The sequence below is a fragment of the Syngnathoides biaculeatus genome, chromosome 18 (assembly GCF_019802595.1).
Source record: "Syngnathoides biaculeatus isolate LvHL_M chromosome 18, ASM1980259v1, whole genome shotgun sequence".
Taxonomy (NCBI): Eukaryota; Metazoa; Chordata; class Actinopteri; order Syngnathiformes; family Syngnathidae; genus Syngnathoides; species Syngnathoides biaculeatus.
In genome coordinates this window covers 12432704-12455258 of record NC_084657.1, presented here as the reverse complement: position 1 = coordinate 12455258, position 22555 = coordinate 12432704, and the positions used below count along the sequence as shown (strand labels likewise).

The following is a 22555-nucleotide window of genomic DNA, read 5'->3' as shown; positions in this document are numbered from 1 at the left end:
TATGATTATGATCAACAATCAACTTCAACATTTTTCATGTATGAGATTGCTCCCAAGCACAAAAAACGGTTGGGTACCCTGCCCTAAAGTACATACACTTGCCATTCTCATTCGGATACATGCGATACTTACAAAAAATTGATGCGTTTGAGGTTCACTCGTAGGAGTACGAGTCTTGGAATTCACTGCTGGAATTGGTATGGAAGGAATTGAGTCACTCAAATAAAAATGATTCCAAAGAATCATTTTACAATTAAATCACTCCCCCTTTTTGCAGAATCTGGTGTTATTAGCCCCTTTCAAGGTGCCATAAATGCCGAGACAAGGCTACTGTGTCCCCTCTGGATCCTTGCTAATCAATCCTAAACATTCCTCTCTCAATCTTAAAAACATGGACCCATGGACTCTTAACAATTCCCTGAAAATTAGACTCCATTTTTCCTTGCCTCCACCTTCTATCAAAGTGCGATGATACCGTCGCTTAGAAAAAGACGGAATAACTGGAATTGAAACGACCGTCATCTAGCTCTTTTGGTGATCTGCATAAATTACAGCCACGACTCGGACACGCCTGACACCGACCGGCTGGCATCCCCCGCTCCCCCAAACTCCACCCCATGATGTGTCAGTTTGATTGGCGTGTTGTTGATGCAACCTTGTGACCGAAACGTTGGCCGAGGTTTAATTGAACTGTAGAGACATACTGAATGTCAACAGATCTGCCGCCGGTGACTCCTGTAGTACGACCTGTTGTCGGGATTCAGCGGGACAAACTGTCGCCTGTCTGTCACGCCTCCGTCCTGTGTCAAATTATTGAAATGCAGTCCACAAGCAGGAAGCAATCGCTCATCCCCTCGATTAGCAGCTTGCCGCCGTCACGCAGCAGTTGATCGCTATGACTGTGACCCGTCATTGGGATTGCTGTCTATCAGAATTAATGACATGACCTCTACCCTAACTCACAACCCTTTCCCTAATCATAACCCAGAACCCACCTCTTACCTTAACCTTACTAAGACTACATTACAAACCCCAGTCCGCAATGTTAGCAACCCTAGTGCCCACATCTCAAACTCCCAATTCTTAACCCTTTCTCTCTAACTTCAAACTCCAAACCCTCTTTAAGACCCACCCTACAGCTTCAGATTTATTTTGTGTAATTTACTGTGTTCTTGCACCTTTTTTTTCAATGCACTGGCTCCCCTCAAAACATTGTTAGGTTTTTGAAGATTAAATTGTTTCGATGCCACCCTAAAAAGGATGAACAGTATCGAAAGTGGAGGGATGGACATTTTCTTTGTTCAATAAGCGTGACATCGGCTGTCTCTACACCGATGTTGATCCACGACTGTTCCACTTAAACTCCAGCAGGTGTCAGTAGTGTGCATTTCAAATTAAAAAAAAAAGTGTAAATCAAGAACAAGATGCGTCAGTCGTTAAATGACTCAAAATTCCAAAGTTAAAATCAACTCTTCAGATGTGCCGGATATGGAGCAAATTTCTGTTGAACCAGAAGAGTTTGGGAGTTGGATGTTGAATGGTTTCAATCAGTTAAGAAAATGTATCGTAGAAGGATAAGCGCTCTTCGGCAGTCACTCGACCAAACTAGGATCTACGACTTTGCCAGTCCTCAATTCTAATCAGGTTTACAACCTTGTGTGTAGTTGTAAACAGAAGCTGTATGCCGAGAAGCTCCCCAACACCAGCGTCATCATCCCGTTCCACAACGAGGGCTGGTCGTCGCTCCTGAGAACCGTCCACAGCGTCCTGAACCGCTCGCCTCCGCAGCTCATCGCCGAGGTCATTCTGGTGGACGACTTCAGCGACAAAGGTACGTCACGTATCATCCCACCGCCAAACCCTCTCACATTCCCGATACATCCTTCGTCGATTAACGATTTCTGTCACGATTCTTCACGGATGGATGTGTTTACCTCCTATCTCCACGGTAATGAGATGTTCCGCCGCCTCAGACTCATTTAACGCACATCAGAGGCTGAAATGAAACCCTCCTGCTGCTCCCAGAAAGAGCCAAGCGTACTGCAACTGTACAGCAGAGGCTGCATCCAAGGGAGTAGCGCATACCATATTTTCCAGAATATACAATATATAATATGCACACCTAAAAGCCTTTAATTTTCTCAAAAGCCGACGCTGCGCCTTATAATCCGGTGCGCCTTATATATGGATCATTATTGAGCCTTTAGTGCAGCACCATCTAATGGATGCATAACGTAACCCCAGCCTCTACTGTAGCGTCTATTCTATCCGCCTTATAATGCGGTGCGCCTTATATATGGAAAGAAAGTTTTAAAATATGCCATTCATTGGAGGTGCGCCTTATGTTGCAGAAAATACGATATACGCTTTGACAAAACGACAACAACTTAAGTCCTGCTACATTCATACACAATACGTGTCAAAAGTCTCATTTTGTTAGCCCTCGATCGAACTCCCGACACTAAATGTGACACGGTTGATTCAGATAAAGCAAACATTCGATTAAAACGCACTCCATTAGGCCGGTGCTAATCTGAGCAATACAATAAATGAAACGCGCGTGGCCCATCCTCCCGTCATTAGACAAGTGTCATTTACATATCAATAAAAAGCACGGTCCTGCAAGAATTTTTAATTTATCTTATAATTTGAAGTACGTGTTGCTGCTGTCTACATTTTGTGAGCTTTTTTCAATTACGAAAGACATCAACGTCGACATTTGGGACAGTTTTGTTTTGTTTTTTTCCTTGATGTGATGATACCTGATACAAAATGATATCCACACCATTGTTGTCCATAAAAAGTCATTTAACTGTATGTTTTTTTCTTTTCAAAAGAAAAACAAAAAGACAATTTTCTTTTTGTCATGTTTTTTGAAAAAAATGGTCGCAATCATCATCGCCACATGCCTGCTTTCACTCGGCAGCGTCAAATTGTTTTTACATAGCATGCATCTCCAAATGTGATTTGATTTCTTTATAGGCAAAACATTATTATTATTCTTTTTTTTGATAAAAAGGACAAAAACAAACAAACAAAAAAAACTTTGACAAGGTAGACCTTTCATTTGGCATCGATGAACGAATATGGCTTCCCATTTTTTCAGTTTTCTTTTAACTGAAATGAAGAAATTTGGTTTTATTCACGTCGGTGACATTCTTTTTTATTGGAAAACTAGAGTTGCAGACAAGACGAAATAATGTATTTCTAATTTATTTATTATTTTTTTTAAATTTAAAAAACCCAGGCAATTAAATTTTATTGTATTTTGTGGGGGAAAAAAAAAAGATCAAGATACTTCCTTTTCATTCTTGACACAGAAAAAGATTCCGGTTGGGTGGGAACGCGAGAACCTTACCGCGCTACATTGTCGTGGTTTAAACCCCCCGAGCTGTCGGCTGTGATGTTCCCTCTCAGGGCCACTGCCCTTTGATTAGATCTCATTCCAACTGTAATTAAGCCTCAGACACCCAAGCAGAACGTGAGCTTCAATCGATGCTTCTCTCCGGATGAGAGACTGCCTGAGGAACGTCAGTGGTAGGATGGAGGGATGTTGTGGGAAAAAGGAAGAGGAGGAGGAGGAGGGTGATGGTGAAGTGCCCCGCAAATCAATGCTCCATTCTCGTGAAAGGCTTCCTGTATAAATAGACAAGTGCTGCGTTATGGAGTGACGGAGTGTTTTCATGATGGAGCCGGAATCTGCGATGGGCTGCGGTGCGCAAAACACAGTCACCGTAATTTTGAAAGAACGAACACGGAGGAGGACGGCGACAATATGTTTTGCTCGTCTTATGTTGGTTGACATTTTCTCCATCGTACTTTTTTTTTAACCATTATGCTGCGGAATAGTAAACCTTCAATAATTCCGCAAAAGTGTCAGACAAAAGGTACAAATTAGTCGGCTTTTTCAACTTTGTGGACAGCGGTTTTGATGGGTTTCTGCCCTGTTGCCATGGTGACATCCTCTGCAACCGAGCACTGTTTCTGTTTAATTGAGTTGTTGAGCAGATGCAATAATACATATGCTAACCTTAGCAATTGGTGAGGTGTTTTTTCCTGGGAAAAAAAAGAATAAATAATATATATATATTATTTTTTTTTTTGGGGGGGGGGCATTTTTGGTTAACCTCGAGTTCCCACGGCCTATTGAGACTGGCATATTCTCCCATATTTGCACATATGTTGTGTAGAGGAAATGAGTTGAAATTTTCCAGGCGACAAAAATATGACAATATCTAGATTTGAGAGGCAAAAATCCAGCGTACTTGTACAATTTAATTAATTCAGTTTTTAACCACACTCGCTAAACAATGGATGGATGATCAAAATAGTCGGCTATTTGGTTTTTAATCGATTAGTTGTCAGTTAATCGTTGCACCTCTGTGTAAAAATAACAAAAAATAGTATTTTTCATTATTTCACAAGACCCCAGTGTATGTGTGAGGTTTAAACCCAACCGCTGGATGAATTATGCAAATGAAGGGACAAGAGAGGTCTTCAATTTATCCCCGGGTAGACATGGGTTTGGCTGACCAGCTTCAACTCCAACACCCATTCTGAGTCAGCCTTACTTTTTTATTAGTTTCTCAAAACAATAAACATTTCCTCAAAGCTGCAGCATTGTCCCGATAAACCTGCTCGAGATCAGCCGGGCATCTGATTTACAGTATGTTTATGCTGTTGAGGAGTATCTGCTTTGGAATCAGCAAAGGGGTGCGTCACTCCTGAAGGTGTCGCCGGGTCACACTCCGGGTCACACAGCCGCTCCGAAGGAGAATGATTCGGGCAAGGGTGATATAAACAAATGCACGATAAAATAATAAATCTAACAATATGTCATGAGACTTTGCCACATGACGAGGAATGTCAGTATAGCTAACAACACATGTGTCAAACTCAAGGCACGTGGGCCAGATGTGGCCCCCCACGTGATTTTATGTGGCCCACGAAGACAAATCACGTCAACTACAAAATTATTGTTAAAATCTGGACAAAATTTCAAATTGTCATATCATGACAATGATGACGTTGAGATATTGCAAGCATTTTTGTGTTACCAAACATGAACAACAGTTGAAAAACCCATTACCCTTGATTTCTGATTCTGAAACTAGTTGATAAAATTAATGTGTAAATACGATGGATTAATTAAAGATTTCCATGGTTTCAGTCATAATGGCCCTCTGACAGAAACCGTAACTACAATGCGGATAGAAATGAGTTTGACACCCCTGCCTTACAAGAATTAACCTTCTTGCTACTTTGTCTACAAGACTTTAAATGTCGTGTTACTTTGTCCACAAATGGAAAATCAATTTTCCACAAATGGCATTTGAAAAAAAAAAGTGTTCATTGAGTTGAATTGGCCCAAAGTAGAGGAACAAAGTACTTGTCTTCCTGCTAGGATTGATCACAGAATAAAAAGCCGATCGGCACGAATAACGTTTGCACGTCATCAGAAAGTAGAGAGACATTAGAGAGAAGTCGCAGTTTGAGGCCTGGCAGGCGTCTGACAAACACATCTCAGCGCTCAGCCTCAATTAGCGTCATCCTCCTCCTGCGCCCAGCTCGGCGAAGACGACAAAGTAGTCGCCGTCTGCATCGGACGTTTTGACACATGGACGAGCGTGTGACGTTCAATTTGAAAGCGCTCCTCCCGTGTGCATCTGGTGCTGCTTGTTTTGTAAGGCCGGGGATTAAAGCAAGAACGAAGCAGACGCGCAACATCGTTGTGAGCTCGTCGGGGCGGGCGAGAGCGGCGGGGGGGAGCAATTGGGCCATCAATCTGCCCTTGGCAGGCCTCCATCATTGGGCAGCTCGTGTGTGAAGCTTGCCACAGCTGAATAAATATACACTCGGCTGCTGGCGCTGATGAACGACGCGCGAAAGGTGTCCAAAATTAACCCCCAAAAGCACCGGCGAAGACGTAGATGGTTCGATTAGGGAACGTCTGCGTGACCTCATCTTCCTCTATTATCTTTGATCTGATAGCGTCCAAAAAGCAATAAAGCTCCTGCTTTGATGAATTAAAACCAAAGCGTTCAAAAGATTGAAAGGTTGACAACGTGCTTATTTGATCTTCAACCTCTGCCATCCTTCACAGTCAAAACTTTTCGAAGCTGAATTATATTTAGACTCGACGAAGATGAATCGACACTGAAAGGCTGAAGACTGGTCGAAAATGTGGGGCAGCATCACGTCGGCCGTTTTTTACGGCAAAGCCTTCAAAATCTGTAGCGTTGAAGTGACTTGATATGTAAAAATAGTCCCTAAAATTTGAAGAATTGTCTAAAATGGAAACGTATTTTCCAAGCTTATTATCATTTCATCATTCTTTTTGGTTTAACTGGTTAGCTCACTGGTGTCAAACCCAAGGCCCGGGGGCCGGATTCAGCCCGCCACGTGATTTTATGTGGCCCGCGGCGCCCAATCTAGAGCGTCAATTTTCATGATTCTCGCAAAATCTGCACCAAAATTGCAAAATGTCATTATCGTAAATGATGAAGCGTTACCAGTTGAAAAACACATTGCCCTTGATTTTTGATTCCAAAACTAGTTTGTAAATTGATGATGTAAATATTATGATACGATTAAATATTTTCATTGTTTCACAGTCAAAACGGCCCTCTGAGGGAGGCCGGAACTACGATGCGGGCCTGCGAGAAAAATGAGTTTGACACCCCTGTGTTAGCTTCATGGCGACGCTAGCCATTAGCCTGTTTCCCGAAGAAAAGAAAACAACATAGATAAGCCTTCTCACAAAGTTTGCTGAAGTTAGGTGGATATGACGACGTGTCGTGAGAAATGTTGATGTCTCGTGGGATGTACTTAAGGTATCTTAAAAGTCTTCTCACGGGATATGTTGCATTTGCGGATATGTCAAAGTCGGAGGAAATAAGATGACGTCTGGTGAGGTATGGTGACGTTGCAGGGTGTAAAGCTAGACATAATCTCATCTCACAACATTTCAGCATAACTGTAAGACTTCAACATAACTGCGGGACTTCAGCATATCCGGAAGACTTTAATACATCCCGCGGGTTGAGTTGTTTACAGGCATTTGAAACCTTCTGAACTGACAGCGGAAACCGCTAATTACGATGATTATGTATTAAGAGATAATGAACCAGTCGGCGTACCGAGCACACCGTCCCTCTAGCGCGGTAAAAGACCAATCAACAGTTGATGAACTGATTTTCACTTCCAAGATGGTTTCATTTGTGTTTTTGGGTAACGGCTTAAATGGTGGAATGGAAGCCGGTGTCAAGAGCCACTCGGACCGACACTCAGCCGCACCGTCCGTGGCGACGGAAGACGATCATTAGGGGGAAAAAAAACAAAACTCCAAAAATAAAAAAAAAAACATACGCCTTGCATGTTTATTCATCAGTGTGTGTGTGTGTGTGTGTGTGTGTGTGTGTGTGTGCGAGAACGCAGTGTGCGTGTGCATGGCTGAGATAATGAGGTAATGGCGGCCGGCGCAGTGTGACGGCAACGGCGGGAGGGCGGGATGCGACGCTACGTGACATACGCAGATAATTGAGCTACAGCGCTTCAGGGAGATGCCGAGGCGATGTTAGCGGGTGCCGATCGATGGTAATGTCTTTGTGGAGGGGCGAGGTGCTTTACACGCGTGGTAAACAACACCCTCCGCGTAGCCCTTGATGACACGTTCTCCTACCCACCTCCGCATTAAATTAGAGAAGTAATTCCGAAACTGTGTGCCTTAATTAGTTCCAAAATTGGTATTGTTTTGCTACAAATAATCAGTGGAAAGTACAAACACTGTATTTAAAGTAGTTTTTTTACACTTATCTATACTTTATTTGAGTTTTTTATAACTCTACGTTTGAAACTAGATATCCGAAAAAGCAGTACCTGGGTTTTTTTTTTTTTTTTTTAACAAGCATCAGATATGCCGACAAAAAACAAAACAAAATGTTCAGCCGTGATGTGGTTCTGTTGGCTTCACCAATCCGTGATCTCCAGCTCTCGCTGGAGCGATTCGCAGCCGAGTGTGAAGCGGCTGGGGCGAGAATCAGCACCTCCAAATCCGGGTGTATGGTCCTCGGTCGGAAAAGGGTGCCGTGCCCTCTCCAGGTCGGGGAAGAGATACCTTCCCCAAGTGGAGGAGTTCAAGTATCTTGGGCTCTTGTTCACGAGTGAGGGAAGAACGGAGCGGGAGATCAACAGACGGATCGGTGCAGTGTCTGCAGTGATCCGGACTTTGTATCAGTCCGTTGTGGTAAAGAGAGAGCTAAGTCGAGAGGTGAAGCCCTCAATTTACCAGTCGATCTACGTTCCAACCCTCACTTTTGGTCATTGACCGAAAGAACAAGATCCTGGATACAAGCGGCCGAAATGAGTTTCCTCCGCAGGGTGTCCGGGCTCTCCCTTAGAGATAGGGTGAGAAACTCGGTCATCCAGGAGGGACTCAGTGTCGAGCCACTACTCCGCCGCATTGAGAGGAGCCAGATGAAGTGGCTGGGGTATCTGATTCGGATGCCTCCCGGACGCCTCACTCGTGAGGTGTTCCGATCTTGTCCCACCGGGAAGAGACCCCAGGGGACAACCCAGGACACGCCGGAGAGACTATGTCTTTCGACTGGCTCGGGAACGCCTCGGGACCCCTCCGGAAGAGCTGGAAGAAGTGGCTGGGGTATCCGATTCGGACGCCTCACTCGTGAGGTGTTCCGGTCTTGTCCCACCGGGAAGAGACCCCGGGGGACGACCCAGGACACGCCGGAGAGACTATGTCTTTCGACTGGCTCGGGAACGCCTCGGGATCCCTCCGGAAGAGCTGGAAGAAGTGGCTGGGGAAAGGGAAGTCTGGGTATCCCTGTTGAAGCTACGTCCCCCGCGACCCGACCCGGAAAAGCGGATGGATGGATGGATGGATGGATGGATGGATGATGGATGGATGGATGGATGGATGGATGGATGTTCAGCCATATATTGAACAGCACAAATTACATTGCATTACAAAATAAAAACACTGCCAAGGAGCATGGAGCACATGCTAACACTGACCTCATCGCTTGGTCAAATTTTTTGGGTTTGTGTTGTGGGCCAAAATTTGGCCTATGCGTGAGTTACGGATACGCCCCCTTCCCCTCAACCAAAGCAAAAAGAAAATGTAGCAAATATTGCCAAGTGAATTATGGAATTGAACGGCACAAACGCATGAACGTGTGAAGATAGGAGGATCGCAGGATTTCCTTGTTGACTCCATGCTCGGTTGCTTCTGATGTGTTGATTTACATAATTTTGACAGTTCAGGAGACACACATGCATCTCGATTGTGTGACATACACAAAGTATTCATTTCTTTCTCATGAGACGAAGGCATTGAAGCTTGCCTGGTCAAGTCGATCACCCGACTCCACCCCAATAGAGCATGCTATTTTATTGACTGAAGACAAAAGTCAGGGCACGAAGACCCACACACTCAGCACTATTGGAGGGATATGTTTTTTTTTTTAGCAAGTAAATAAATGAGGCATTTGCGGCCTTTTATTTATTTTTGTTCTTGGTTTAACGCCAGCGCCCTGCAGATGAATTCTGAGCTCAATGTTCCCACGGTGGGTGTCCCGTGTTAATCCCTTTGAGGAGACGCATCCGTTTGCAGTCGGGGGGGAAAAAAACGTCTGGTCTTTTTTACGAGGCGACTGATAAATTAAGGACGGAGGATTTATTTTGTCGACTGTTTACATCCCTCGGAAGGTGCTGCTGCTTTGGTCAGTGCCGGTAGAGCAGATCATCCGGTGACTGAAGGGTTGGTGGTTTGAATCCTGACTCGCCGCCGTCGTCCGAAGTGACCGACGCGTCGGCCGCCCGGCGTCCTAATAGAGACTAATTTGTTTTCCGCCGTTTTCCGTGCGCTCATTTGCGTGATTAATGACCGCCTTGTGTTGGGTAAACACTTTGAGCCGTATTGCAATTTATTCAGGCGGAGGGAGAATGAACTAATCACAATTAAACGCCGATGTCACAACCCCACCTCACCCGCCCACTTTCCACGGTCTCGTCTCACGAGGGAATTGGTTTTCCGCTCAGACTTAGACACTCCGTTTTTTTTCTGCCTTGATTTATAGTGAGGGAGGATTTTTGTCCTTACAGCTTTTTCCCTGTCGAGCTCTCCTGTCTTGGGCAGCAGTGTCACTTTTTATAATACTGTCGTACAAAAGTGTCCAACGTCTGGTCTGGAGACATTTGTGGTCCGATGCACTTTTTTTTTTTTTTTTTTTTTTTTAATGACCAACTGCATATTCTAATCATGAACTTAAACAAGGGCCACAACCAAAGATTTTTTTTTTAAGATTGTAAATACGGTTATATTTCAGTGCATCTTTTTCTGGAAAAAAAAAACATATTTCACTATTTAAGTAGATACTACTAGACTACAGAATATAGTAAATGCAGAAGTTTGAAGTCTTCACGGTGGAGTGCCACAAGGTTCAGATCTAGATCCTATTCAGTTTGCACGACAAAGCTTTGATTTTTATATACATCCATCCATTGACTTTGCCCCTTATCCTCACGAGGGTTGCGGAGCGTGCTGGAGCCTATCCCAGCTGTCAACGGGCAGGAGGCGGGGTACACCCTGAACTGGTCGCCAGCCAATAGCAGGGCACATAGAGACAAACGGTTGTACTCACAATAACACCTGGGAGCCCTTGATATTATATCTTATGAAGAATTAGAGGCGGAAATGTGGATAAACTGGTAACGCATTGGCCTCACAGTTCTGAGGACCCGGGTTTAATCCCGACTCCGCTTGTGTGGAGTTTGCATGTTCTCCCCGTGTCTGCGTGGGGTTTTCTCCGGGGACGACGGTTTCCTCCCACATCCCAAAAACACGCAACATTCACTGGACACTCTGAATTGCCCGTAGGTGCGATTTGTGAGTGCGACTGTTGTCTGTCTCCATGTGCCCCGCGATTGGCTGGCAACCAATTCAGGGCGTATTTATTAATTTATTCCTAAAAACTCTGACCGTGTCTTGTGTTAACCAGTGTGTTTAATGGCTTTACATATTTCAAATTGGGTTGTTAGCATATTTCGAAAATACAAGTTCAAGTGCGGCCACGTCTTCCTTCCAACAGTTCTCAAGCACAGAATGAGCTAAAATAGCACCAATGACCTCATCAATGTCCCTTCAACTGTAACCTTTTTTTCCTTTCCTCAGAGCACCTGAAGGTGGCGCTGGAGGAGTACATGGACCGCTTGCCCAAAGTGCGCATCCTGAGGACCAAGAAGAGGGAAGGCCTGATCCGGACCCGCCTCTTGGGCGCCGCCGCCGCAAAGGCCCAGGTCATCACGTTCCTGGACTCTCACTGCGAGGCCAACATCAACTGGTTGCCGCCGCTACTCGGTGAGGAACGAAATGTAAACATTTGAACGAAAACAGCAGCATGAAAGCAAATTTAAAACGAACGAGGTCCCTGTGGTTTAGTCATGTACTGAATATGTCGCATATGAATATGTTATAATTAGTATTCCAAGAGACTCTTGACAGTGTAGTTTCTATGAACCCCAATTTATTTCGGATGCTACATTCCAGATCCACCCGGGTGAGGTGAAAAGGCACAATACAGAGGGACCACAAAAAAAACTATTTATTCAACTATATTCATAGAAATAGATGGGTTTATGCTTTTATTTTCTTGTAAAATTAGAATTTTACGAGTTTAAAAAAAATGTGGTAATAGTTCTTTTTTTAGTAAGAATTTTTTTTCTTAAATTTATCTTTTTTTTAAAATAGTACTTCATTCATTCTCATTGAGGGAAAAAATGCATAATATTAATTAAGATCTTATTATGTACACAAAGCAGCAGTACATAAAAGCATATTAACCCCTTTTTTCCCCACCCTGACCTGGCAAGTAGATTTGAAAGTCTAATTGTCTTCGGGGTGGGGTAACTGGTTAGAGGGTTGGGCAGTTCTAAGACTGGGGGTTCAAATCCCAGCCCTGCATGTGTGGTATTTGCACGGTTTCCTTCCACCTCCCAAAAACATGTATTGATTGGAGACTTTAAATTGCCCCTAGGTGTGGTTGCGAGTGCGACTGTTATGTGTCTCCATGTGCCTTGCGATTGGCTGCCAAACAGTTCAGAGCGTAGCTCGCCTCCTGCCCGATGATAACCGGGATAGGCTCCGACACTCTAATGACCCTTGTGAGGATAAGTGTCTCAATAAATAAATGGATGGATGGATTATTGTCTCCTCAGACCGAATCGCCCAGAATCGGAAAACGGTGGTTTGCCCGATGATCGACGTAATCGACCACGACCACTTTGGCTACGACGCGCAGGCGGGCGACGCCATGCGGGGAGCCTTCGACTGGGAAATGTACTACAAGCGCATCCCCATCCCCGCCCGACTGCAGAAGGACGACCCCAGTGAACCCTTTGAGTGAGTGATTCAAAAGACCTTCCTGTGAATTGAAAGTGCACACAATAACATTTCAAATGTTCACTTTTGAGGCTTCTTTTCTTTTGGTTTTTCTTTTAAATGATTATCTGAAGCCAAAAAGCAGACCGTTTGACAGCTTTCATCGCCCCGGCGCAAACAGCGCATGCTCGCTGACAACGAGACAAGGTCACTCTCATAAAAACAGTCGCATTTTCTGTCCTATTGACGCCCGGGAAATAGGTCTCCTGATACTGGGACGCGGGCTCGAGGGGGAGCATGGGTGACATTGCAGCCGTCAGTGAGTGGAGCCACTGTTAGTATTAAAACAGAAAAACAAATCTGACTCGTATGCAGTTTTTCCCCATCATAATGCAAAAAGTTTCCCTTCAGTAACAGTTCAACATCCTTGTAACGGTCACTGGTTGCGATCCTCGAGCCAGTCTTGAACCTTAATTTAAACACAAACCCAACCTAATTTGAAACCCAAACCCTGACTTGAAACTCTATTTTGAAAGCCTAATCCTGGTCTCACACCTTAAACCAGGATGGATATGAAATTCATACCTAATTTGAAACACAAACCTAGCCTTGAAAACCAAACCCAGGCTTGAAATTCATTTACCCCAGGTTTGGGTTGGGGTAACCCTTAACCCCAACCCTAACCTAACTCAAAACCATAATTGGCCAGCCCAACCTTAATTTCAAACCAATCTTGAAAAAAATTGTCAATGTATGCAAAAAAAAAGGCTACTTTATGAGGGATTACCCATAAAATAATGCTACATGTTTTTTTTAGCCAAAATGTTAGGCATGTGCGACTAACATGAGGCCTAGTTACGATCACTGCAGCTAACCAAGCTAACCTAGCTAGCTCTGTCACCGACAACCAATGGGAGCACCGCCTTGTCGGATCATCGTGGGGACCAAGACGGGTTCAAGTGGAGCCCTTCTGTCGGACAATTGTCCCTTCAATTTGTTTTTCTCAAGTAGCCCTTTGGCCAGAGCAGAGAGAGGATCTACCGGATGGCGAAGATAGCCAAGTGATGAATCGTGTGTAACCATGGTAACTGGCTATGTTTGCTATCAGGGATGCTTTGCCTGTGTGTGTTTATTGGGGATCTACACACAAAAAAAAACAACCATGAAAAACAGTGAGACAATAATTGAGAAACTTGGCATTTTTTTCTCCAGTTGTGTATATACACAATCTTGGAAGCTGAATTAGAAACCCGACCCCTGGTTCCAAACCCTCGCCCAGCGTAACTTGCAACCCGAATTTAAAAACCCTAAAAACCCCGACACCTAATTGAAAACCCAAACTTTCTTTAAAACACTAATTTCCAAGCCTATGTCAGGTTTGACAACCAAACGCTTCTTGAAATCCTCATTTGAAACCCCAATTCTTGGTTTGAAGCTCTACCCAGATTGGAATCCCTAATCTGAAACTAAAACATGTTTTACCAACAAAGGGGATTCATTTAAATTACATTTTCGCTAACATTTCTCACCCATTGCTAATGCTAAACGCTAATGCAGCCCTAAGATGACACGCTGTGGCGACCCCTAACGGGACAAGCCGAAAGGAAAAGAAGAAGAAGAAGAAGCTAATGCTAAACGCTAACGGGGCGCGTCCTGCAGGGTTGAACCGCAAAATGACAGGTTGCGCTTGAGCGACTAGTCGAGGCAGTTGAAAGGACTTAAAAGTGTAGTTGTGGGCGCGCCTGCTTCTCTCATCTGTGCGTCTCAGGTGTAGCGGCAGGCGAGAACAATAGCGCGCCTCGCGCGAGCGCTAGCTAACAAGCTTGCGGCCCGCGAAAGCCGCGTCGGGTTAATTGGTTCCTGCACTCTTCAAAGCGTCTTCCTATCTGGAGGGAACAGCTCCGCCATAAACACTACACTCCATCTCTTGCCCTCAACCACTATTTTAAAGTATTTTGCCGCAGTGTGTGGTTTTGTACTGTACATGGTGAACCCACTCAACAGGATCACGACTAAACACTTTGCGGTGTCAGAGGATATGTACGTAACGTGTTTGTGTAATATGTGTGGGTGTGTTTGTGTGCAGGTGAGTGGATGGGTGTGTAATATTTGTGTGTGTGTGTAATGTATATAAGTGTAATACTTGTCTGTAATATATGCTGTATAATTTGTGTTTGTGTGTGTATATGTATATGTTGCAGGTCTCCGGTGATGGCAGGCGGGTTGTTCGCCATTGACAGGAAGTGGTTCTGGGAACTGGGAGGGTACGACACGGGTCTGGAGATCTGGGGAGGAGAGCAGTACGAGCTCTCCTTCAAGGTAACGAGATACTGTTGTACTTTAATTTACAAGTCAAGGAGCTTTTTTTTTAGAGTTAAGAGTTGAAATTTAAATGGGAAATATTGTCTTGAAAACCGAGCCTTAAAAGCCAAACCGATTTTCAATGTATGCAAAAAAAGGCTAATTTATGAGGGATTACCCATAAAATAATGCTACACGTTTTTTTTTTTTTTAGCCAAAATCTTAGGCGCGTGCGACTAACCTGAGGCCTAGTTACGATCAGTGCTGCTAGCTGGCTAACCTAGCTAGCTAGCCCTTCTGTCGGACAACTGTTTGGTTTTGGTATTGGTTTGAAACCAATACCCCGGTTTTAAACATTAACCCTGTCTTGTAAAACTAATTTGAAAGTCAAACCCTGTCTTCTAGTCCTGTTTTACCCAGGAAAAATAAAAAAATTGTACCACTACAAACCTATTGGAGTTTTCAAGTAGTCACAAAAAATTATGACCTCCTGTGTTAAAAGCTCTTTTGAGTTGATACAGTATCTCTGCCCCCCCCCGCCCCCACCCCATCCTAAATTTCATCAAGCGCTAACATTTAGCTAGCAGCAACTGCGTAGCTCTTAAGTCTACTTAGCCAAGCGATATTCAATTTGGCTCGCTTTTTTTTTTTTTTTTTTATATGAAGATCCCCATTAGCTGATAGGCTTCTCACTAGCATTCTCCTGAGGTGAGGAGATTAGCGGGCGCTCATGCTAATCCCTACAAAACCCGAGACACAGTCGCTGGCTCCAAAGACAACGGGCTCCATTCAGAGATTTTTTTTTTGTCGGCACTCCGGTGATGGGAACGCGGCGCCTCAACCGCTCACACCCCCAGATAATGTCGTTACTTGAAAGCGGCTGGATAGACGTTCGTAATACTCTGTTAGTTAGCCGCTGATAATAGCATACATCCGCTAATAGTCAGTGGGTACGATGCCGACTTATAATAAGTAGATATTTTTTTTGTATGGTTACAATTTTTGCATTGAATGACTTGAAAATTGCAATTGAAAAATTTTTTTTATTCCAAAAAGGCACGGTGGGCGACTGGTTCGAGCATTGGCCTCACAGTTCTGAGGACCGGGGTTCAAATCCCTGCCCCGCCATGTTCTCCCCGTGCCCCGGTGTAATTGATGGTTGCTTGTTTCTATGTGCCCTGCGATTGGGCGGCAACCACTTCAGGGTGTACGCCGCCTCTTGCCCGAAAATAGCTGGGATAGGATCCAGCACTCCCGTGACCCTCGTGAGGATGAGCAGATAATGGATGATTAGATGGATAAAAAAATGTACTGATGGTAACTGCTCGCATTTTAAAAACCTTGTCAGTCGGGGTCCTGGTTTAAAACTTTTCTAAATGCTATGCCCTCTGAGGCTCGTTTCCATGGCAACCTGATGAAATAGTCATCTGTAAGCCAAGAAACAGTTCATGACATTGTCGACTTTGTGGATTTCTGTTGTTGTTGATTGCCACATTGAAGGCGGCGGGTGACGCCACGCCATCAGAACAGGTGACGACGACGAACCAAACTGCGGGAGGGCGAGCGCGCGTGGGAGGGCGACAGCTGGGGGCCACTGACGGTCGTTCGAGACCTGCCGCCAGCCACCGCGCAATCCCGATTTACTGTTTTTTTTTATTGTTATTCACACAGCACAAGAAGTGATTGGACATCGCACATGCTTAATCTTTTATGTATTGACGGAAACGCAACTAGAGACTAGAGACCCAGTCTGCTTTCTGAGCCCAGAGTTTGTCTTCCAGCGACATCTTTTATTCATGCATGTGTGTGCGTGTGTGTGTGTAATGCAGCGCTAATGTTAACACAGCCATGCTGCTACTGCTTAAACTAAAATCCGATCCTCAGCCCGCCTTCAAACCCAAACCCTCACTTTGAAAGCATGGTTTGAAATCCAAACCCCAACTTGAAACTCAAACTTTGTAGTGAAAACCAGAACCTAATTTGGAACAAAAACCTTGAACTGAAAACCAGGACCAAACTTGGTAACCCAGGCTTGAAACCCTAAATTTAAACCCCAAATCTGTCTTGAAACACTCTTTTAAAATTCAAACTCTGTCCTAAAACCCAAATTTAAAACCCAAACACACCCCGTCAACAAATAAAAACACAATTTGGTTGTTGCAACATTATTTGGGGCCAAATATTTAAACGTACTTGATATTGTTGTGGTCCGCAACTCCATTCCCCGTGTTCGTTCTATTTTCTGTCACCTCAATCCCTTTTCTGTCCAGCTACATTTTCAATAAACATCTGAATAATTTTGAAAAAAATAAAAACAGGCAGAGGAAGTATTTCAAACTTCCCTGTTATTGCACAAACAACCCTGAACACTAATTTCTCTTTGAGGCCATAAACTAGGTTTGAAATTCCTTTCATTTGAAAGGTTAAACTTGACTTCTTCTGTTAAAAACCTCGATGATAACGCAAGCGTGTCTCTCCGCAGTTGTGGATGTGCGGCGGTCGCATGGAGGACATCCCGTGCTCCAGGGTGGGACACATCTACAGGAAGTATGTCCCCTATAAAGTCCCCGGAGGGATCAGCTTAGCGAAGGTAACGCGTCACACTGCACGCCAACGTCCCAAGCCACACGATCACCCGTATCCCACTCTTTCTAGAACCTGAAGCGCGTGGCCGAGGTATGGATGGACGAGTACGCCGAGTACGTGTACCAGCGGCGACCCGAGTATCGTCACCTGTCGGCGGGCGACATGACAGCCCAGAAAGGGCTGAGGAGCCGCCTGGCGTGCAAGAATTTCAAGTGGTTCATGAGCGAGGTGGCCTGGGATCTGCCTGATCACTACCCGCCCGTGGAGCCCCCCGCTGCGGCCTGGGGCAAGGTAAATGTCGGGAGTTCTGGTTGGGTGCACCCGTGGGAGTTGGGGAAACAAAACCGTGGCGGAAATAGCAGAACAGGAAAGAACGAGTGATGAAACGTGTTTGCAATAAAAACAGACACCACATGGGAAATGTGACTCTGGACTGACCGGATTGTTTCAATTTTAGGTACAGAGGTACTGTAGGTAGGCAGAGTCTGAAGTAGGTAAGCAGTTTTAGTTCTAGTACTAGTTCTAGTTTTCAAGTGTCATGCCTATAAACGTTCTAAAATATTGTAATGAAAAATACATAAACATTATTCACTTCAATGTCTATACGAAAAAATAAACATGAGCAGAGAGTGGGTGATCCGTGCGCAAAGTTTGGGAAGTCTCATTCGACGTTCAAGTGGTCGCCATAATGGCTGCATCTTCTGTCCGTGACGTCACACTGGGACATTCGCCATTGAAAACACGCTGCGCCACAAATTATGGGAGACGAACACGCCCCTTTTGACACGGAAGCTCTTTTCGAAGAAGAGAACGTCTCGCAACCGAGTGAAGTGACCGGGGTAATCTTACCCTATCGTTTCGAGCCATATTTAGATGATATGCGGATCACGGCCAAACCACCGCCGCTGCGGCGATGAACAACGGCGCCCGCGAGCAACCCCGACACCGCGGTCAAACCGCCTCCTCGTCCGATCCACCTCTGCGGCGGTGATAAAAACAAAGCCGCCCGCAAGCAACGCCGACACCGCGGCCAAACCGCCTCCCCCGTCCAATCGACCTCCGTGGCGGAGATGAGCCACCGCGGCCCAGCGCCACGATGAGCCACCCCGGCGGCGCCGCATCTGCCGATCACGGGTTCAGCCAGGGTGGCACATCGACACATTTAGCACCCGACTTACGTAGGCGGATCTTTTGTTATGTTATGAGAGACGGCTTACATGGTCCCCCCCCAAACTATAATTTTTTTTAGTAGCTCTATACACACCTACCTGTCATTTGGAACCAACAAAGTTCTCGCAATCCATTTTTCACGACGAACCGGGTCTTTTTGAAAAGTATGCAGAATGAATCCATCCTCCCGAATGTTCGAGCAATATCCAGCAATGCAACGAGCCGGCATTTTGGCTAACACAAAGGAACAACGAGCTACCTTTCAGCAGGTAAAACTAGTATAAACATACGAGACCGCTTCAGTGCGCTACTGCCCCGTACCTCACTTCCTGTTTCTTCTGGAAAGCAAATCCCTCGAGAGGATTTTCATGGCGGGGGTTACAAAAATCCATATATGTCAAAATCATGTTTTGTGGTGAAAAAACAGATGGGTCCATACCGGCTGCTCGTGACAGTGGATAGGCACTTAGGTGGACGTTAGTGTACATAAGTTTAGCTGGTTGGTTTGGTAGCTACTTGGGGAAGTAGACGTTGGTGGCACGTAGAGGTTGTTAGTAGTCAGCGAGGTTGTAGTTACTAGCTGCAGATACTGAAATGTAGGTGGGTAGCATTTCTGTCCTCCTCTTAGCAACGCTGAAACAGCCACGTTGCCGGCAGTAGTCTCTCCCCGTCGGCCCTCTCCCGACTGATGTCTCCGTTTCCTCCCCGCGTTCCTCCACAGATCCGCAACGCGGGCAGCGGCATGTGCATGGAGGTCAAACACTTCGTATCGGGCAGCCCCGTGCGCCTAGAGAACTGCGCCAAAAGCCGCGGCGACGTGGCCTGGAGTCACGGACAGGTGGGCCGCTCAAGTCCACCCGCCTGCGTCGGGGTCTCGCTTTGGGACTCGCCGCTAAAATGGGTTTTGGCGCGTAGGTGTTGACGCTGGGTTGGCGAGAGGACATCCGCGTGGGGGACCCGGTGCACACCAGGAAGGTTTGCCTGGACGCCGTCTCCCACAGAAGCCTCGTCACCCTCTACGACTGTCACGGCATGAAGGGAAACCAACTGTGGCGCTACCGAAAGGTATGAAAAACGTTTTAAGCGCTTATTTTAGATCCTTGATATCGAGCTCAAGTTCCATGTGCTAGAACGCTCTTCGGCCTCACTAGTAACACAATTCAGGGCACTACTAGAATGATTGTGTGCTATTTATACAACTCGCGCTAGATGTTAATTTTTAGAATTGTACACTCTGTCACTTGTAGGAATGGGCAAATATCAATACCATTTATCAGATATTGGGTCGTTAGCAGCCTTATTTCAAAGTATCGGGTACTCGTAAAGGCTACTGATACTAGCCAAACTAATAGTGATGCTACTAACGGGGTTCAAGACGCGACTAGGGTGTGGCACAAGCCTGCTTGTTAAGACGAGTCATGTTACTAGTGCAACAAATGAGTTTTCTTGTGTGTTGTTCTAACTGATGTGGTGAGTATAGGCTTGCTCCAGATGACAAAGAGTGAACTAGTACATTCTTTTTTTTGATGAAACCTCAGGATAAGAGCTTGTACCACCCGGTGAGCAACAGCTGCGTGGACAGCAATCCCGGCGAGCGGCGCGTTTTCATGAACGCATGTGACCCGACTTCCCTTAGCCAGCAGTGGCTCTTCGAGAGGACCAACGCCACTGTTCTGGAGCGCTTCAACCGGGGCACAGATTGACTCCGCCCCTGCAAGGTGAGGTAAAATCATCATTGCAATTGTCACAATCAGTTCCCACCTCTTTACTCTAAGTTAAAGGCTACTGTAAAACTGAGCAGGAGCATATATAGAAGTTCTGGATCTGGAACATATCTTCCCCTCCCTGTGTAAAACAGAATGCTGTACCCTGGATTGTTAGAGCACCCGTCTAATTCTTCCTCGTTGTGCCCAGATGAAAAAAAAAAACGGAGGGGGAATAACGAGCCGTTGTGACAAATAGTCGAGGAAAAGCCATCGTGAGGTGCGCTGCCCGGTCCAAAGGGCGACGACGATGTCCAGAATCCAATCAGACCACGGGAGCTTGAGACCAGGAAGGCGGTATGTAACTTGGCCAGAATGGGGCACACATTAATTTTAAATGTATGATCTCAAAAAGAAAAAAAAAATGCGCGACTCAAATTAACGTGAGTATATAAATACCCTGTTTCCTCAAATAACTGGAAACTACTTTCATGGTCTACTGGGCCCATTTTTGGGCTCAGTCCGGTCCAACCGATTGTCGGACTCTCGTGCCGACAAAGAAGCCGTTGGTACCGCTGCTTTTACAGAAACCACAAATCTTTACGATTTTTATGCAAACTTGTGAAAGAATTTTCTGAGGAGGAGCAATAGTCCCTAAAAAATCCCTGGGGAGTAACAGCGGCATCTGTTCCCAGGTGGTCCTGGAGGGGGGGCGGTCGGTCCCCCGAAGACCCTCCGAAGAAGTTCGCTCTCTTTTTAAAGCGTCAGTTCAAATGTTTGGAGAACTCTCTTGGTCAAAGTCTGATTTGGACGGACGCGCCATCGTGTCTTCTTCAGTCGCCGCCTCCGGACGCTCTTGCACAGGCCGCCGACTCCTTTCGCAGAGAACGCACGTGGTGATAGGACTTTGTATTTTGTAACCAATAAAGATGTTGTTGTGGAGGTGTCGACTCGGATGTAAAAACGACTCACGTGTGTGAGGATAATGAAGGAAAAACAAAACAACAACAAAAACTTAGTAAGTTTAAAGAGGCTTGGGTGCACATTGGACCTGGTCCTTCCCTACCTGGTTGATCGTCATTTGTTGTGAACCGTAAATTGGGGAGAAAATGGGGGATTTTACCGGCCTTCGTTATAGCTCTGATGCTAGCTTTGAAGCTGTAGCGTTCCAACTCCATTCCTTTTACAAAGATATAGAAAACTGCTGGATTTTACACGTAGAGATAAAGGGACCGCATGCATCACCACAACGTTGGCACTACTTTTAGAGGATCCGCGGAAGAGGAGAAATTGCAAAGAGCAGATGCCATGATGCAAAAGACGAGGTCCTCTCGGTAATAAAGCAGCTGCTGTCTCCAAACTGACGGCGGCCATTTTCGATCCCTGAGCTCCGTTACTCATACGTAGGCAAGGTGGACGACATTATGTTTCTAACCGCATTTATTGAAGACGCGACCGACTAGGCTACCTGGCATACACACATCATGGGAATCAGGACTGCGTAATAAAGGCGCAGTATTGTGCCCTGGATCTATTACTCTATGGGAGCGCTTAGCTGTATGCTAACACGGAAAACAAAATTCGGTGGAATATTTTTTTTTTTAACCCATTTGTGGGCAGCGTCACATTTTTGGGACATCATGATTTTCACGCGTTACATCCTTCAGTATATCAAAATATTTAAGCGCTTTAACCTGAAGCCATAATTTGGTATCAGGAGAGGATAACTCGTCGGTCAAAGTTAGCAGTAAAATTTTTGGGACGAGATTGTAAATTAGTAAAGTTATCATATAAGTGAACCATAAACGACAAATACGTGTTAGTTCCCTGATTGTGGCCTGTTAGGAGAGTTTTATATCAATAAAGCAAAAAATTGCCACCCTGCCCATGAATGGGTTAATATCAAGGTAAACGCCATTTATTCCATTTTTTTTCTTTTTTTTTTTCAAAAAAGTAAAACCTGTATATTAGTTGGCCACAAGCAAAGCGAAATGTTTATTATTTATTTAAAATGCGATGACAATGGACGAAAGACAAAAGGATAAACAAATCCAGTATTTCACAAACTTCTCGAATCGTTCAAGTGACTAACAAAAAACAATCATAACTGTAATGTTGGGCTTCTGAAAAGAGTATCCATTAAGCTTGTTAGCTTAGCTTGGCGACACAATCAGCGCGATGGAGGTTGAAGCCGGGCGGGGTGATAGCAGCGTCGGGCAATCGTCCACAAATCCGCAGAACGTCCAAAGTCTTTCGTCGGAAGCGTTAGACCAGGGGTGTCAAACTCGTTTTTTCTCGCGGGCCATATTCAGGTCGTTATGACTGTGAAACCATAAAAATCCTTTGCCTCATCATATTTACACATGAAATCTATGAACTAGTTTGGGAATCAGAAATCAAG

The 22555-nt window shown here is 45.2% G+C and overlaps 1 protein-coding gene across 3 annotated transcripts in view; it reads left to right on the top strand.

The window, feature by feature from the left end:
• LOC133491736 (polypeptide N-acetylgalactosaminyltransferase 10-like) overlaps positions 1-21051 on the top strand; it is a 38449-nt gene extending 17398 nt beyond the window's left edge. For 2 of the 3 annotated variants that reach the window (XM_061803285.1, XM_061803287.1), the window contains exons 4-14: positions 1665-1831; positions 11189-11374; positions 12232-12415; positions 14596-14713; positions 17178-17285; positions 17351-17572; positions 19173-19289; positions 19367-19516; positions 19990-20169; positions 20366-20511; positions 20850-21051. In XM_061803285.1, the coding sequence (XP_061659269.1) occupies positions 1665-1831; positions 11189-11374; positions 12232-12415; positions 14596-14713; positions 17178-17285; positions 17351-17572; positions 19173-19289; positions 19367-19516; positions 19990-20154 (1417 nt within the window). In that variant the 3' untranslated portion in view covers positions 20155-20169; positions 20366-20511; positions 20850-21051. Of the gene's footprint in view, positions 1-1664; positions 1832-11188; positions 11375-12231; positions 12416-14595; positions 14714-17177; positions 17286-17350; positions 17573-19172; positions 19290-19366; positions 19517-19989; positions 20175-20365; positions 20512-20849 lie in introns of all 3 variants that reach the window. The other variant, XM_061803286.1, reaches the window with a different exon arrangement.
• Positions 21052-22555: the final 1504 nt, after the last annotated feature.